The 13,812-nt window shown below is 58.9% G+C and overlaps 1 protein-coding gene across 5 annotated transcripts in view; it reads left to right on the top strand.

The window, feature by feature from the left end:
* Positions 1 to 1,385: 1,385 nt before the first annotated feature.
* Positions 1,386 to 13,812, top strand: part of VWA5B1 (von Willebrand factor A domain containing 5B1) — a 36,494-nt gene continuing 24,067 nt past the window's right edge. The window contains exons 1-8 of one of the 5 annotated variants that reach the window (XR_011135810.1): positions 1,386 to 1,732; positions 1,822 to 2,003; positions 2,533 to 2,641; positions 6,269 to 6,448; positions 11,618 to 11,803; positions 12,165 to 12,326; positions 12,619 to 12,841; positions 13,303 to 13,445. Coding sequence is in view for 1 of the 5 variants with exons in the window: in XM_068916134.1 (XP_068772235.1) it covers positions 8,645 to 8,834; positions 11,618 to 11,803; positions 12,165 to 12,326; positions 12,619 to 12,841; positions 13,303 to 13,445 (904 nt within the window). In the remaining 4 variants the exon portion in view is untranslated. Of the gene's footprint in view, positions 2,004 to 2,532; positions 2,642 to 6,268; positions 6,449 to 8,424; positions 8,835 to 11,617; positions 11,804 to 12,164; positions 12,327 to 12,618; positions 12,842 to 13,302; positions 13,446 to 13,812 lie in introns of those variants that run through there. The other 4 variants (XR_011135809.1, XR_011135808.1, XR_011135811.1 and 1 more) reach the window with 4 other exon arrangements.

Below are 13,812 nucleotides of genomic sequence, written 5' to 3'. Positions count from 1 at the left end.
CCCTCCCCCTCCCCCGCGCCGAGGTGCCTCCGCCCGGCAACGGCCGCCGCGGCGCTGCCGTTCCGCGCGCCGAGCGTTCCGCCCCCGGCGGGGGGGGCGGGGGGGGGGGCTGTGGGGCTGGGCCTGGGCCGGGCTGTGGGGTGTGGGGCCTGGCTGTGGGGTGTGAGGCCGGGCCGGGCTGTGGGGTGTGGGGCTGGGCTGGGCTGTGGGGTGTGGGGCCTGGCTGTGGGGTGTGAGGCCGGGCCGGGCTGTGGGGTGTGGGGCCTGGGTGTGGGGTGTGGGGCTGGGCTGTGGGGTGTGGGGCCGGGCTGGGCTGTGGGGTGTGGGGCCGGGCTGTGGGGTGTGGGGCCGGGCCGGGCTGTGGGGTGTGGGGCTGGGCTGGGCTGTGGGGTGTGGGCTGCGGGGTGTGGGGCCGGGCCGGGCTGTGGGGTGTGGGGCCGGGCCTGGCTGTGGGGTGTGGGGCTGGGCTGTGGGGTTGGGCCTGGCTGTGGGGTGTGGGGCCGGGCCTGGCTGTGGGGTGTGGGGCCGGGCTGTGGGGTGTGGGGCTGGGCTGGGCTGTGGGGTGTGGGGTGTGGGGCCGGGCCTGGCTGTGGGGTGTGGGGCTGGGCTGTGGGGTGTGGGGCCAAGCCTGGCTGTGGTGTGTGGGGCTGGGCTGTGGGGCTGGGCCTGGCTGTGGGGCTGGGCTGTGGGGTGTGGGGCCAGGCCTGGCTGTGGGGTGTGGGGCTGGGCTCTGGGCCTGGGCCTGGCTGTGGGGTGTGGGGCTGGGCTGGGCTGTGGGGCCAGGCCTGGCTGTGGGGTGTGGGGCCGGGCCTGGCTGTAGGGTGTGGGGCCTGGCTGTGGGCTGTGGGACTGGACCTGGGCCTGGCTGTGGGGCGTGGGGCTGGGCTCTGGGCCTGGGCCTGGGCCTGGCTGTGGGGTGTGGGGCTGGGCTGTGGTGCTGGTATTGAGCCAGGCTGTGGGGTGTGGGGCTGGGCTGTGGGGCCAGGCCTGGCTATGAGGTGTGGGGCCTGGCAGTGGGGTTGGGCCTGACAGTGGGGCTGGGCCTGGCAGTGGGGCTGGTGTTGAGCTTGACTGTGGGGTGTGGGGCTGGGCTATGGGCCTGGGCCTGGCTGTGGGGTGTGGGGCTGGGGCCTGGCTATGGGGCTGGCATTGAGCCAGGCTTTGGGGTATGGGGCCCGGCTATGGGGCTGGGCTTGGCATTGGGGTGTGGGGCCAGGGCCTGTCTATGGGGCTGGCGTTGAGCCGGGCTGTGGGGTGTGGGGCCGGGGCCTGGCTGAGAAGCTTGGCTATGGGGCTGGCGTTGAGCCGGGCTGTGGGGTGTGGGGCCTGGGCCTGGCTGTGGGGCCTGGTCTGGCTTTGAGGTGTGGGGGCCTGGCTGTGGGGCCTGGCTGTGGGGCTGGGGCTGGGCTGTGGGGCCAGGGCCAGGCCTGACTATGGGGCTGGTGTTGGGCCTGGCTGTGTGGTTGGGGTCAGACCTGGCTATGGAGCTGGGGCCGGGTCCAGCTGTGGGGCAGGGGCCGGGCTATGGGGCCGAGGAGCCGCCTGCTGAACTGGTGCAGCGCGCCGGAGGCTCGAGAGGCCAAAACCGTGCGAGTTTTCGCCGCTTTGGGAGCCTTTTTTTTCCTTGTCGCCGTGTTGCTGCGCCTCCGTGTTTCACAGCTGCGCGGTTTTGCCCCGCAGGCGGCGAGGTCCGGAGCTGCTGCTTAAAGCTGGAAGCTGGATTCCCCCCCGCGTGAGCGACTCCCGCCGGGAGCTGAGGCTCGGGCCCGCCGCGCAGAGGCCGCGCCGTTGGCGAGGGAAGGGCAGCTCTTTCTGTCGCAGAAATAGAGATGTAGGTGAAAAACGCGGTTGGAGGATGCGTCCCGGAGGTGTAAAAGTGGCAGGAACACGGAGAAGTCCTTGCAGCCCGTCTTTCGCTTCAGGGCAGCAGCCGGCTGAGCCAGGGCTGTGCATCAAACCTGCTCTTTACCGCTCCCGGGATAAAGAAGGATGAGAAACGGCAGGTAGAAACCGGGGGAAGAACCTGCAGAGCTGGTGCCTCCTTTGGGCCTCGTGTGGAAGGAGCAGCCCTCGGGCAGGGGCTTTAATTTGTGTTTTTACTATATGCAGTAACGTGCCTGAGCGCGCAGGCGTCAGCGGGATGTTTCTGCGATGCCAGTCGCTTCCTTGTCTTGCTCTCTACCCGCCCTTTTAATGCAGGGATGGAGCTGCTTCGCTCCCTCCCGCAGCCTGACACCCAGTCCCAGGGGTGCTGAGGGTACCAACTCTCTGGGCGTCAGGTCGTCTTTAACGCCCTTTCCTTGTCCTTGCCTTGCCCTTTGCTCTGTAAACCATTTTCCCAGCACCTGCCTGCAAGGCAATATGTATTACAAGGTGTGAAGAGAGCATGGCGATTAGCGAGTGCTGTAGGCTAATACTTTCTCCCCTAGTTCGGATTCCCCTTTGGAGACGATAGCCTCGTGTCCTTCCGCGTGGTGGGATGCCTGCCCGGCAAGGCGCGTGAACTTTGGGGTCTTGCCGTTTTATTTGTAGATGTGACATCATGGCTTTTTCCATGGCAACTCACCGTGCTGCCCGGGAGGATGCTGAACGCAAGAGCAGAGCGCAAGGTTTTCAGCTGGAGCTGAGCAAGCAGCCACAGGCAAGTCCAATACATTAATTAATGAATTGAGGGAAAAAATAAAAGGGAACAAGGGGTAGACAGGGTATCCCAGAGGCTGATAAGCACTTTGCCTGCGTAAAGAGAGCCTGAGCTAAGATGTTTGTGCTTCCCATTTTAATGTTTTCTTGCCGAGAGTCGCTCCTTCTGTAAAGACAGGTAAAGAAATGGGCCTCTCCCCATTTCAGAGGTGGGAAAACTGAGGCATAAGAAACAAGGGAAATTGCGCAGGGTTACGCTGTGTTAGCTGGAGGGAGATCCGAGACCTTTCAGAGCCCTGATTTCTCCTCCTCTGTGTTGGCTGTGATAATCGCTTGGGTTTTTCAAAGCTCTGGGGACGGCCAGGGAGAAGTGGTAGCGCTGCCGGCGGTGGGCGTTTCTGCGTGGCGTGTTCTCATGTCCATCGCGAACGGATGGAGAAGCGGTGGTTTCCTGGAGGATGTGCTGAGCTGCTCGAACTGGGCCCTGAATTTTGCTAGGGACACTGCTGTAATATAATTAAATATCTATTATTTTAAATATTCAGATTAATATTCAATAAATGATTATCCCCCTCCTCAGCTGACTTTGGTCATGCCAGCACTAGAGATCTAGGGAGGGCAGGTGTGGCATCGTAGAATTTCATTTCAATTAACTGTGGTCCTTACTCATCCTTACAGGTTAGAGGCTCCTTGTCCATGCTCTTACCTGCTCAGAGGGAGGAGGCAATCCCTATTTATCACCGTGTTATCCCTTCTTATCACCACCATCTCCTGGCAGGGTGATTCCTCCCCCCCCACCCCGCATTTACATACAGAGCAGCACATGGAGATCCAGAAGTGCTCATTGCTCTCCATCTGGCAGATTGGGTTTAGGTGGGAGGTTTTTTTTCCTGCTTTTTTTTGCTTTCCCAGGCCTCCCAGCGCCTTGACGCAGGCTGCATTCAGAGTGTGCAAACATTAGAGAGCCCCGGTGCGCAGTCATGTAACATTGAAGCATGAGTGAACTGAATAATGAGTGGGCCGGGAGCCAGGAAAGCCTGCGTGGTGCTTCACCGCTCGCTCCCTGGACGCCCTTGAGCTGGTCACATAACTTAGCAGAGCTGCCCCGTTCCCATTCATGAAACGGGCCTGGAAATACCCCTCCTCTGCCCATGTCGTGACTTCTAGACATGCTGCCTGCTGCCAGCTGTTGACTGACCCTGGTTCGATAAGCTGCAGGCTAAGACGGTGCATTTCTGATGAAACCAAATTCTACTTTTTGCTCGTTCTCCCCCAAAAATCTGTATTTCATTCATGCTCTTGCTGCATTGTCTGATAACTCAACCATAACTCCCTGGGACAAAGCTGCCAGTATAGGGCCCTTATCGCTGGTGAGATTTCCTAGGCATTGCCAGTCCGGAAAGGATTAGGGAGTAATAAATGCTGGCCGAAGGACCGTGTGAGCTACTTTTGCCTGTGGCAGCGCTTTTGAACGTTATGGTGCTGCCTTTGATGATGCTAAGTCTCACCTTCAGCGTTAAATATTTGTTCCCCGTAAAAGAACGTTTCCCCCTATATCAGAAACCCAACCTTCTTTATGCATTTTATGTGTAAGGAAAACCAGCCAGCTGCATAGGAAAATGCAGCTGGGTCGCTGAGCATTAGCCCGCCAGCTTGCATCCAGCACGGCTCGTCCTCGTCAAGGAATTGCAGAGGGGAACCGTGCTCTGTGCAGCAGGTACCAGCCTTCCTCTGCCTGGGTCGCAGACAGGTCCCGCTCTGGTGTGTCGTGCGCGTTTCTCGGTGCTTCGCTCAAAGCTCGAGTTAGTTTTGGAGACTCTGCTCTCCAAGCTGATCAAGGCCCAGTAGGGTGGTCCCAGCCTCAGGTTTCTTCAAGTTTTTTTGGGACATTTGCAGGAGCCATTCTCTTCATCACAGCCCTTTCCAGTCCCTGCAAATTTCTTTGCCCTGGCCCTGGGAGGTGACAGATAATACTTCTGCAGCAGATTCGGCGTCCTTCCCAGCTCCACGTTCCCCTTGTGTCTGGCAGATTTCACTGTTTCTGTTCTCCCAAGGTCTTACACCTGCCCCAGCCTCCATGCTAGATCCCGTTCTGTTTTATAAATAAATGTGCCTCAGCTACTAGACTTGTTGGGATGAATCCCAGGATTTTTGCTGGCATATGTTATTTTCTTCGTTTGAGCCAAAAGCCATAGTAAGCAAACGTTTAACAAGCGTTGGAAACGCAGAAGGTGGGCTTTTTCCAGGGTTTGCTTATTTGTCTAGTAAGAACTATACATTCTCGAGCTTCAGGGCATAAGGCAGCCTCAAAGGGACAAAGGTAGGGAGAAGACTCTAGACCAGGTGTCTGTTTGCCTTTAGTGAATGTTGCAGAGTTTCTTGCAGTTTCTCCTGAAGTATATCCTAGGTAAAGCCACGGCAGTGCATTCGCTACACTATAGATCCCATGCATCCTGCTCACTCCAGCTTTCCTGCAACACGGACGTGAGCAGAAAGCTCTGGATTCATCTCAGCACAGCGGGACAAAGAGACGTGAGGATCACTGGGCCAGAGCGTGGCCCAGCGGACGCGTCTAAGGGCTCCGTTTGCTATTGGTGTGATTGCCCTGCCAAGGATGGGTCTGCAGTAGGACAGCTAAACCAGACAGATTTGCTGGCAAATCTGTGTTTCGGTGTAGTATGAGGGTGGGGAGGGGGAAACCTCTGTCCTTGTGCTTATTGTTGCTGCAGTTGAGAGCTTTCACTCTCCAGGGAAAGCGATATTCTCGGTGCTAGCGGACTGCTCGTCGGCAGCAGCGCTGCTAGCACCAAGTTCGGGTAGCAGCGAGGGGAGACGTGGCCTAGGACTCCAGAGGAGGCCAGTGTTGACTGCTGGCACGTCCTGCTCCGGAGGGCTCCGGCCTCTCTCCTTTTGAAAAGGACGAGGGGAAAGCCAAAGTGAAACGCAATGAAGGAGAGGAGGACTCTCCCCCTGCCAGCAACCGCTGTGCAGAAATCTCACCCGAGGGAGGGAAGTTGCAGCGATCCGTAGTTGCTAGTTGGGATGCCGGCTTGCGTTGCAATTTCTCTTTTAACTTGACCCTCTCAAGGGCGATGCCCCTCGCCCTCTCCAGGAGGGCTTCGCGGCCCTGGCAGCCCCCCCGCGGCGGCGCCGCTCCCCTGCTCCCTGCGGCAGAGCCGGGAGCAGGAGGGGGCCGAGGGGAGGAGAAGCCAGCCTGTGCAGGCTGCGAGCGGGGTGATTGTCATGGTTACCTCCCTGACAAAACAAATGGCTCCACTTAATGATGGTCACCCAAACAGCTTTGGGAAGTGTGTGTTAAATCAGCTGGGTCCTCGCTGGGGGAAGCAGCAGCCTTCCCCGGCTCCCAGACAGCTCGGGAGGGGACACGGGCAGCGCTCGGCCGCCCAGACACATGTTGCTGCAGCCGGCTGGGTAAGCCCCCTTCCCCACGCCAGCCCCCGGGGACCCTCCGCAAGCCCCCGGCGGAGAGGGCTGCGGAGGGGGGCCAATGCCACAGGTTGCCGAGGTGGCGGCTGTGCAGAGCTCCCCCCCCACGCCGAGCCCTGGCACGCTCGCTCTCCCTCGCGCTCGCTCTCTCTCCTTATCTCCGTCTCTCCGTGTCTTTCAGAGACAAAAGCAGTCTGAAGCGGTGCCTGCTGCCTCCAGGATTTCTTCTGCCTTCCTGCCCCCCCAAGCCCCGCCGCTAGCAGTTGCAGGAGCTGGCAGGAGAGGGTGAAGTTGCTCCAATCCCCCCACCCCCTTCCTCCTCCTCCTCCTCCTCCTCCTCCTGCCTCTTCTTCCAGGAAAGGTAAGAAAAGCAGTGGCTACTCTCCAGGTGCTCCTGCACCTTTTTAGCAGGCTGGGCTGTGTGCGCTCTGCAGGGATGTGTGTGCAGTGTGTGTATGCGTGTGTGTGTGCGCGGGCTGTTACTTTCCAAGGCTGTGCACAATCTCAGCACAAAGCCGCTCTGTGAAGAGATCCCTGTCATAATATTTCTGCAGGCACAAACCCACACTTTGCAAGCAGCCGCTTCCCTGCCTTGCCTTTCCTAGCTGAATGGTGAGCCCCTGAGCATCCCCCCACCCCCAAAATTATACAGATGTTAACAGTGACTGTCCTCATCTGCCTGCGGGCAGGGGACAGGCAAGTCAAAGGAGGCTGGATGGTGGTGGCGATGCTGGGTGCTAGCATTTGGCTCTCCTGGGCGGCCAGGTGGGATATGACAGCAGTGCACCCACTCATTTGGGGGAAGGGAGGACTGAGCTAAACCCAGTGACTTTGGCAGGGTGATGGGGGGATGTTGATCCCCCTGCAAAAAAGGGTCTAAGCCCCAAGGGTTTGGCTTGTGCTCCCTGCGCTCGGCTTGGGCAGGGCGGCTTTCCTTGCTAGGACGGGGGTGGATGGAGCAGGGCTGCGCTGCTCCTGGGGGTCCCGCGTGCCTCCTTGGCCACGGACGCATCCCTGGGGCTGGCAGCCTGTCCTGGGGCGTCGGGAGCTCCCTTCTGACTCAGCTGGCTTTGCATGATGGTGGCTTGGAAAGTTCAGCTGCAGAGGAGGCATTTTGGGAAACAAACACAGAAAACGTGCCTTCGTGCCCTTCTGCTGGCCCCTGCGAGCTGAAGGGTTTTTGGGGGGCTAAAACATCCCTCCCCAGCTCAACACAGAGATCCTACCGGTGCTGGTGCAGCAGCGAGCCCCGTGAGGCAAGGGTTAACTAAATCCTCGCTTCAGAAATGTTGTCTGCATGGGGACATGGTTGACAGCTCTGGAACCCGGCTTGGGATGTGAGTCGCAGTCCTGGAGACCCAGCGCTGGGGCTTGACTGACAGTCTGAGAGACCTGCTACGGCTCTGATTGTCAATCCCAAAAGTCTGGCTCTGCGAAGTGATTGACAGCCCCAGCAACCTAACACTGCGCCCCCCTGGGGCACCCCAGGAAGGGTGGACCCGGTTGTATTCCCGGGGGTCTCTCTTGGCAGGGTGCTCCAAGGTGTCCCCTGCCGGGACCAGGTCTCCTGCCTATTCAGGTGAGGCTCAAAACCAACCCGGTGCTTCGTCACTCCCCTCCCAAGTGAGAGCCTGGTGCTGGCTGTGTTCGATGAGGATGTGTGTGTGCGGAGAGGGACGGAGCCCACTGCCCATGGGAACGGCGCTGCCGGGGACTCCTCGGCTGGGAAGCGGAGCGGGAAGGCAGGAGTGTGCTCCCTCCCGCCTCCCCCTCCACCAGCGGGGAGCCGCTCTCCACCCTGCAAGGCCGTGGGGTGGCTCTGGCTGGAAATCGTCATCACTGCCTTGGCAGCAGGTTGCCGTGTTGTCACTCCGCACACAGGCAGCTTGAGGCTGAGCTGCAGCAGCCGCTTTTTGCAGCAGGCGGGATGCCACTGTGCCTGTATTTTGAGGCGACGGCTGAAGTTGGAGAAGGCGAAACAATTACCCGTGCTGTTTTATGAGAGCTTCCTGGCAGGCTCTCACGGTGCCATCTGCATCTCTCCCCTCCCGGCCCAGTACAGTCGCTCAGGAAAAGCCAGCTCGGCTGGGAGGGTGACAGCCGTCAGCTCGACGGTGTAGCAAAGGTGCACGTGTCTCAGAAACTGACCTTCTCTCCCACTGATTCCCGTATCGAGAGCGGAGCTTTTGGCACTGCTGGGACAGTGCTGCGGGTCAGGTATGCACACTGAAGCCCACGGTGCTGCAGTGCCATCGCCGCTCATGCTCGGGAGCCGCCCTGCCCCTACAAGGCCCCAAGAAACCCTGAAGTGTGACTGCGGTTTTGGAGTCTGAAGCTAGGGAAGGGCAGGGCTGTTTATTGCATCGCTTCTGCAACCAGGTGGGAGTTTGCTTTGCTGCTGCCAAGCGGCTTTCGGAGGCACCGGCTTCACGTTGAAACAGCGGCAACAACGAACGGTGGTGGTGCAACGGGCGCTCTGCCTCCGGAGCTTGCAGATCTGCGTGCACTCCCGTCTCCGCAAGGAAGGCTGACTGTAGTCATCCTGACAAGCCACTGGATGTCAGTGTTGATTGATACAAATGAAGCTGCAGGAACATTTTCCCCAGTTGTACAAAAGCGGTCTCTTCCTCCAAGGTCTCTTCTCTCCTCTGCATATGCCAGGGAGATGGATGTGAAAGTCCCCACGGAGGCAGGGCAGGACCTTCAGCCCTCGCTGTCGCTGTTTCGTGTCCCAGGAAAGAGGAAAGGTCTGTTTTTTGTTCCAGTGTGGAAGGGAACACATGCTGAAACTTCAGAGCATTTCACCAAGTGGAGCAGTTGCTTTGTGGCCAGCTGGGGCCGGGGGGATGTTTCCTGCATGCTTATGGACGCCACTGTTCAGCTTAGAGCGAGACTCCGGGGTGAAGAGCTGGCCTGCGCACGTCCTTTCTCTTCTCTCAGGCACCACACGCCCTTTTTGGGTCTTACTGACCTGCTTGTGGGTGTCGGGGACCCTGTTGCTATCAGGGTTTGCTCCGTTCTTCTTTTCAATGTGTGAAAATGCACCTGAAAAGAGCATTATTCTGATTGTCTCTTTACTGGACATAGGCAAGAGCCAGGGTTTTTGAAGGCACCTGCATGTTTAGAGATGCTGGTAGGCAGCCAGACAGCTCTGAAGTGCTCTTTAGGCGCTGCTCCCCGCTTGTGGGCATTTAAAATCCAACCCCAGGTCTCAAATGCGTTTTGGGGCAGGTGCCCACAGCCAAGCGAAGCGGCTGGCAAAAGCTCTCTGCCCGCCCTGAAAAGCCACGGCATTTGAGGGGACCATCCTCGGATGCCGACGCAGCACCAGTCCTGCACGCGACCTGGCCCGGGGCGTAACCCCCGACGTGGAGAGCCCGTTAGCAGCGTGATTCCCTCCTCCGCGGCCGTAAAGAGGGACGGGTTGGCGGCAAGCATCGTTTCCAAAGCCAGGAAAGCGAGCCGGCAGCGCCCGCGGCGGGCCGGGGCCTGAGCGCGGCCAGCCGAAGGCCCGTTTACCGCACCCAGCCCAGAGCAGCTCCCGCGGCAGACGGCATCGCAGGCGCAGCGTGGCTTCGATGGTGCAGCGAGCTGGCCGGACCCTGCGCCACGGTCACTTGATGGCGTCGGCAGCACGATCTGCGCCGAGCAGCCCTGCGCCGCTTTCCAGCCCTTTCCTCTTTGCGGCGTTAAGGGCCTTTGAGGGGGAAGCAGCTGGGAAGAGCCCTCCGAGCTGTCTCTTTTGCTGCATTTGCAGTTTTTCCTGCTGGCAAGGGGCTCTTCCGAGCCGGTGACGGGATTTAAGCCCTGCCAGGCGGCCTTTCCCTGCCGGTCGCTCGCTGCGGGGTAACGCAGTGATGCACTCCCTTTGGCAGATAGACGGAGCATCTTCTTGTTATTTCTCCCTTTCTCCTTCTTCCCTAAGGCATCCTTCTTCCCCCCCCTCCATCTGGCATTTAATCCCTTCACCATATCCTGCTGGCCTCTGCCACGTCTCAGCAGCAAGATGCCCTTCGCCAGGTGAACTCTCGCCGGCTTCTGGCTTTACCGGCCCTGGTAGCATCCCTTGGAGGATCCTGCTACGGTCCTCGTTTCCGCCCTTGCTCCGGCGCCCCTGCGGATTGCCCTGGCTGGCCTCCCCCGTCTCGGCCAGCCCTGCTTGCTCTCCCTTGCTTTCCCTTTCCCCCCCCCCACCCCGTTAGTGCAGGTTTTCCTGCCTCACAGCCTCCGCGTCTGTTGTTTGCGTCTTCGTGACATTTGCATGTAAAGGTGGTTTTAATAACGCCGAGCCGCTAGGAAATGAGACTGATGCATTTCATTGCTGCCGGCTCCTCCTGGGCCTTGTAAATCATTGCATAAAGCATTACCGAGCCAGCCAGGGAGAACTGCTGCCTAGCAACTTCTCCAGATCCCCCCGGGGAGCTGGCTGTGGCCTGAAAGCTCCCCAAAAGGTCTCCTTTGAAGCCCTGGTCTATGGGGGAGATTGGCTGGAACAGAGGAAAACCTGCTCAGGCAAAGAGTTGAAATATAATTGGCAGAAGTAGCCGCTTTGCATCTGAATGTCTCTGCTAAGCGAGCCCGGAGGGATGAGTCATCCTTTGCAGAAATGATCTGGAGATATGGGACACCAGAGCAGGAGGAGAGTCATGCCACCGCCACGGCTGTGTCCCTGTGGGCAGCATGGTGCCACTGTCACCCCGCGATGGGCAGGGCCACGAGAGGGCAGGAAGGATGCCTGTCTCTCCCTATGGGGTCTTTCTGCCCGGAGAGTAAAGGAAAACTTGTATAGTTGTATTCTTGTCCTGGAGAAATGTTGTCGCTTCAGAGGGAAATGAGAAGTGGAGAAGGCCAAAAAAAAAGTTCTGCCCAAACTTGGGCAATAGATGGGTGCCCACCATGGAAAGGGCAGCCTCTGGTCTGGCACTGCCTGTGCTCAGCCATGCAGATGTCATCTGAACCTGCTCCGTAGCGTGGGAGAGGATTTGGGGCACATGTTTGCCTTGGGCCTGCCCATCAGCTCACGCCTCTGGGGTTGCTGGGGGCCAGCAGAGCGATGCTGAGCCCCGTGGAGGCCTCCTCCAGCTCCTGGAGGAGGAGACCCTTTGGAGGTGCCGCTTGGGTGCCCACACGGGCACCCTTTTCCTCCTCTGTGCTGCCTGGCCCGAGCCTTGCAACGCCCTGGGAAGAGGGCGAGAGAGGATGGAAGTGATGAAACTGGTGGACGTGAGTGGCTGGATCAGCGTCTCAGCTTTTGCTGTTGGTGTTTTCTTTGGAGTAACTCCTTGCTGAGCAACTCCATCCTGCATGTTGTCCCCTGGAGAGCAGTGAAGCGCCCTGCGAGGCTGGGGCCGGTGCAGGGAACAAGCAGAGGAAAGCTGTTGGCAGTAACCGCTTCCAGGGGCCTGGGTGGTTAGGAGTTGTCTCTCTGCTTTCCGGCCTCTGGGAGCCAAAATGAGGTGGTGGGTGTGCGTGGGAGTGTTTTGAGCTCGGGAGGCTCCTCGTTTCCTCACGTCCTTCTGCCCATTTCCAGCTCATCGTGAGCCACAAAGCCACCGTGACCGACCGATCTCGGGGAAGATGCCGGGGCTGATTAACCGGACAACCCGCTCGCCACTCCCGCTCACCGCCTCCGAGGTGAAATCGTGTGTCAGCGGCTATGCCTTTGGGATGACAGCCTCGCTCACCTACGGCAATCCAGAGACCCAGCCTTTCGAAGGCAAGTTTCAGCGCGGGGTGAAGTTCCCAGTGCAGGAACTGCTGCAGAAGCTACGTAGGAGCTTGAAAGCCAAGCATATCGCAGCTCTGCTACCGCATGGTGGGCTGTGCTTCTGTGCACGTCTTAAATCTTTAGGTACTTGCAGGAAGAATAGCCAAGTGTGGTGTTTCCTTAATTGTATCCTCAGGGGTTATAACAGTGAGGCTAAACAGGCCTAAGGGGGATACGGTTTTGGAAGAGTGATTTCCTGAAAAATCCCGGGAGCGTGTAGGGCTATGTGAAGGGGGAGCTGACCTCCTGCAGTCCTAGCTGGTGGGCCAGGTCGAGCGCGCAATGTCGCTAAAAACCTTCTGGCTGGCAGGTCTCTTTGTCTATCCCTTGGACGAGTGTACCACGGTCATTGGGTTCGAAGCGGCTGTTGCCCGGCGTGCTGTAACGGTGCAGATCAAGGACAAAGCCAAGATAGACGACTGTTATTTCAACTGCTGCAGCCTCCTTGATGGAAGAGCTCACAGTGGGAGTGGTAAGAGGGTTCAGGGCATTTTAGTGAACGTGGGGAAGAAAAGCAAGGGAAGAGGAGCACGGAAGTGCTGAGGGGCAAAGGCTACTCCCACCCACCACTCCTAGAGCAGCAGGGCTGAACGGCTGCAGTTCTCTCTTCCTGCCCCATCTGGAGGGCAGGTTGGGCTCAAACCAGCGAGGGCTGGTTTGAGCAGCTGATCCTGGGCTGGGGTGGTCATAGGAGACCTGGGGAGGAGCATTTTCTATGGTTGTGATGCAGCACATCTTCCCAGTGCGACCATCTCTCTGTGCAGGAAGGATCACGCTGGATGAGGACTTGGAGAGGATTGTTTTTGTGGCTAACCTGGGCATGATTCCTCCCTTGCAAAATGTGTCCATCTTCATCGGCACCTCCTCTGAGCTGCAGACGCTGCCCAGTGGGGCTGTGAGAGTCCTTCTGCCGGCTGTGTGCGTCCCCAGGGTCCCCCAGACTGGCCTGGAGAGTGTCAGCAGCTTTTCTGGGCACCAGCTCCGAATGTACGAAGCCATGGGATGGGCTCTGGGTGGGACGGATTTGGGGGGATGGCCCATGTACCACCATGCTTCCAAATCCTTGGGATCCCAGATCGGGATCTAAATCTTTAGGAATTACCTTACCATTGTATCTAAAAGCGCGGCTGGCCCTGAAGGAACACCGTTTCCCCTTCCTGTCTCCTTTGTGTCGTGCCCTTTCCCAACTCTGATTTTCCCTTCCTTGTCCCTTTTGATCTTTTGGTGTTTTCCTCGCCCATCCCCAGCTCCCCAGAAGACCAGTCCTGCTGAGTTGAGCACGTAGGACTGGCAGAGCAGAGGCCTTGCAGACCCACAGCCCTGTTGAACGGGCTGCTGCTGCGGGAGGCGGTAGAGCTGTCGCAGGCTTTATCTCCAGCAGATGTACAAGCCCTGGGGGGTGGATGTAACACATGCACAGTGTTGACTGGGGTTCGTCTCGCTGGCAGTGACAGGCACTACTGTGGATCGGGGAGCCCGGAGCATGGGAGCAGGTTCTGCCTGGCTCAGCTGCTGGAGAACGAGGCCACCAACCCCTCTGAGTACGAGTTCAACTTCCACCTGGAGATCCGGGGGCCGTGCTTGCTGGCAGGTAGGAGGGCTGGGGCTCTTCTGCTGAGCCTGGCTGTATCACCACCACCTCCAGGCAATCTCCACACTCTTCCTCCTTCTCTGTGGAGCCTGTTTTGGCAGGTTAACTACGCTGTGGAGGATTCACCAGTACAGTGCTGGTGGCATCTTGCCCCTCCCCACACTGGTTGCACTTCTCTGGCCATTGCTTGCCTGCTACCGATGCTCTCATACACCCTCCAGGCAGAGGTTAATGTGGGCAACCTGCAATCGGGCTGTTGATACTCCAGAAGCATTGCACAGCCCGCTTGGTTCCTGTCCTCAGGCATCTGTCCTTTGCCATCTTCCCTTGCTGTCTCCTCTCTCTGATCGTCCCTGCCCTCAGCCTC

Source organism: Struthio camelus, chromosome 21, assembly GCF_040807025.1.
Source record: "Struthio camelus isolate bStrCam1 chromosome 21, bStrCam1.hap1, whole genome shotgun sequence".
Taxonomy (NCBI): domain Eukaryota; kingdom Metazoa; phylum Chordata; class Aves; order Struthioniformes; family Struthionidae; genus Struthio; species Struthio camelus.
This window is presented reverse-complemented; position numbering and strand designations above follow the sequence as displayed.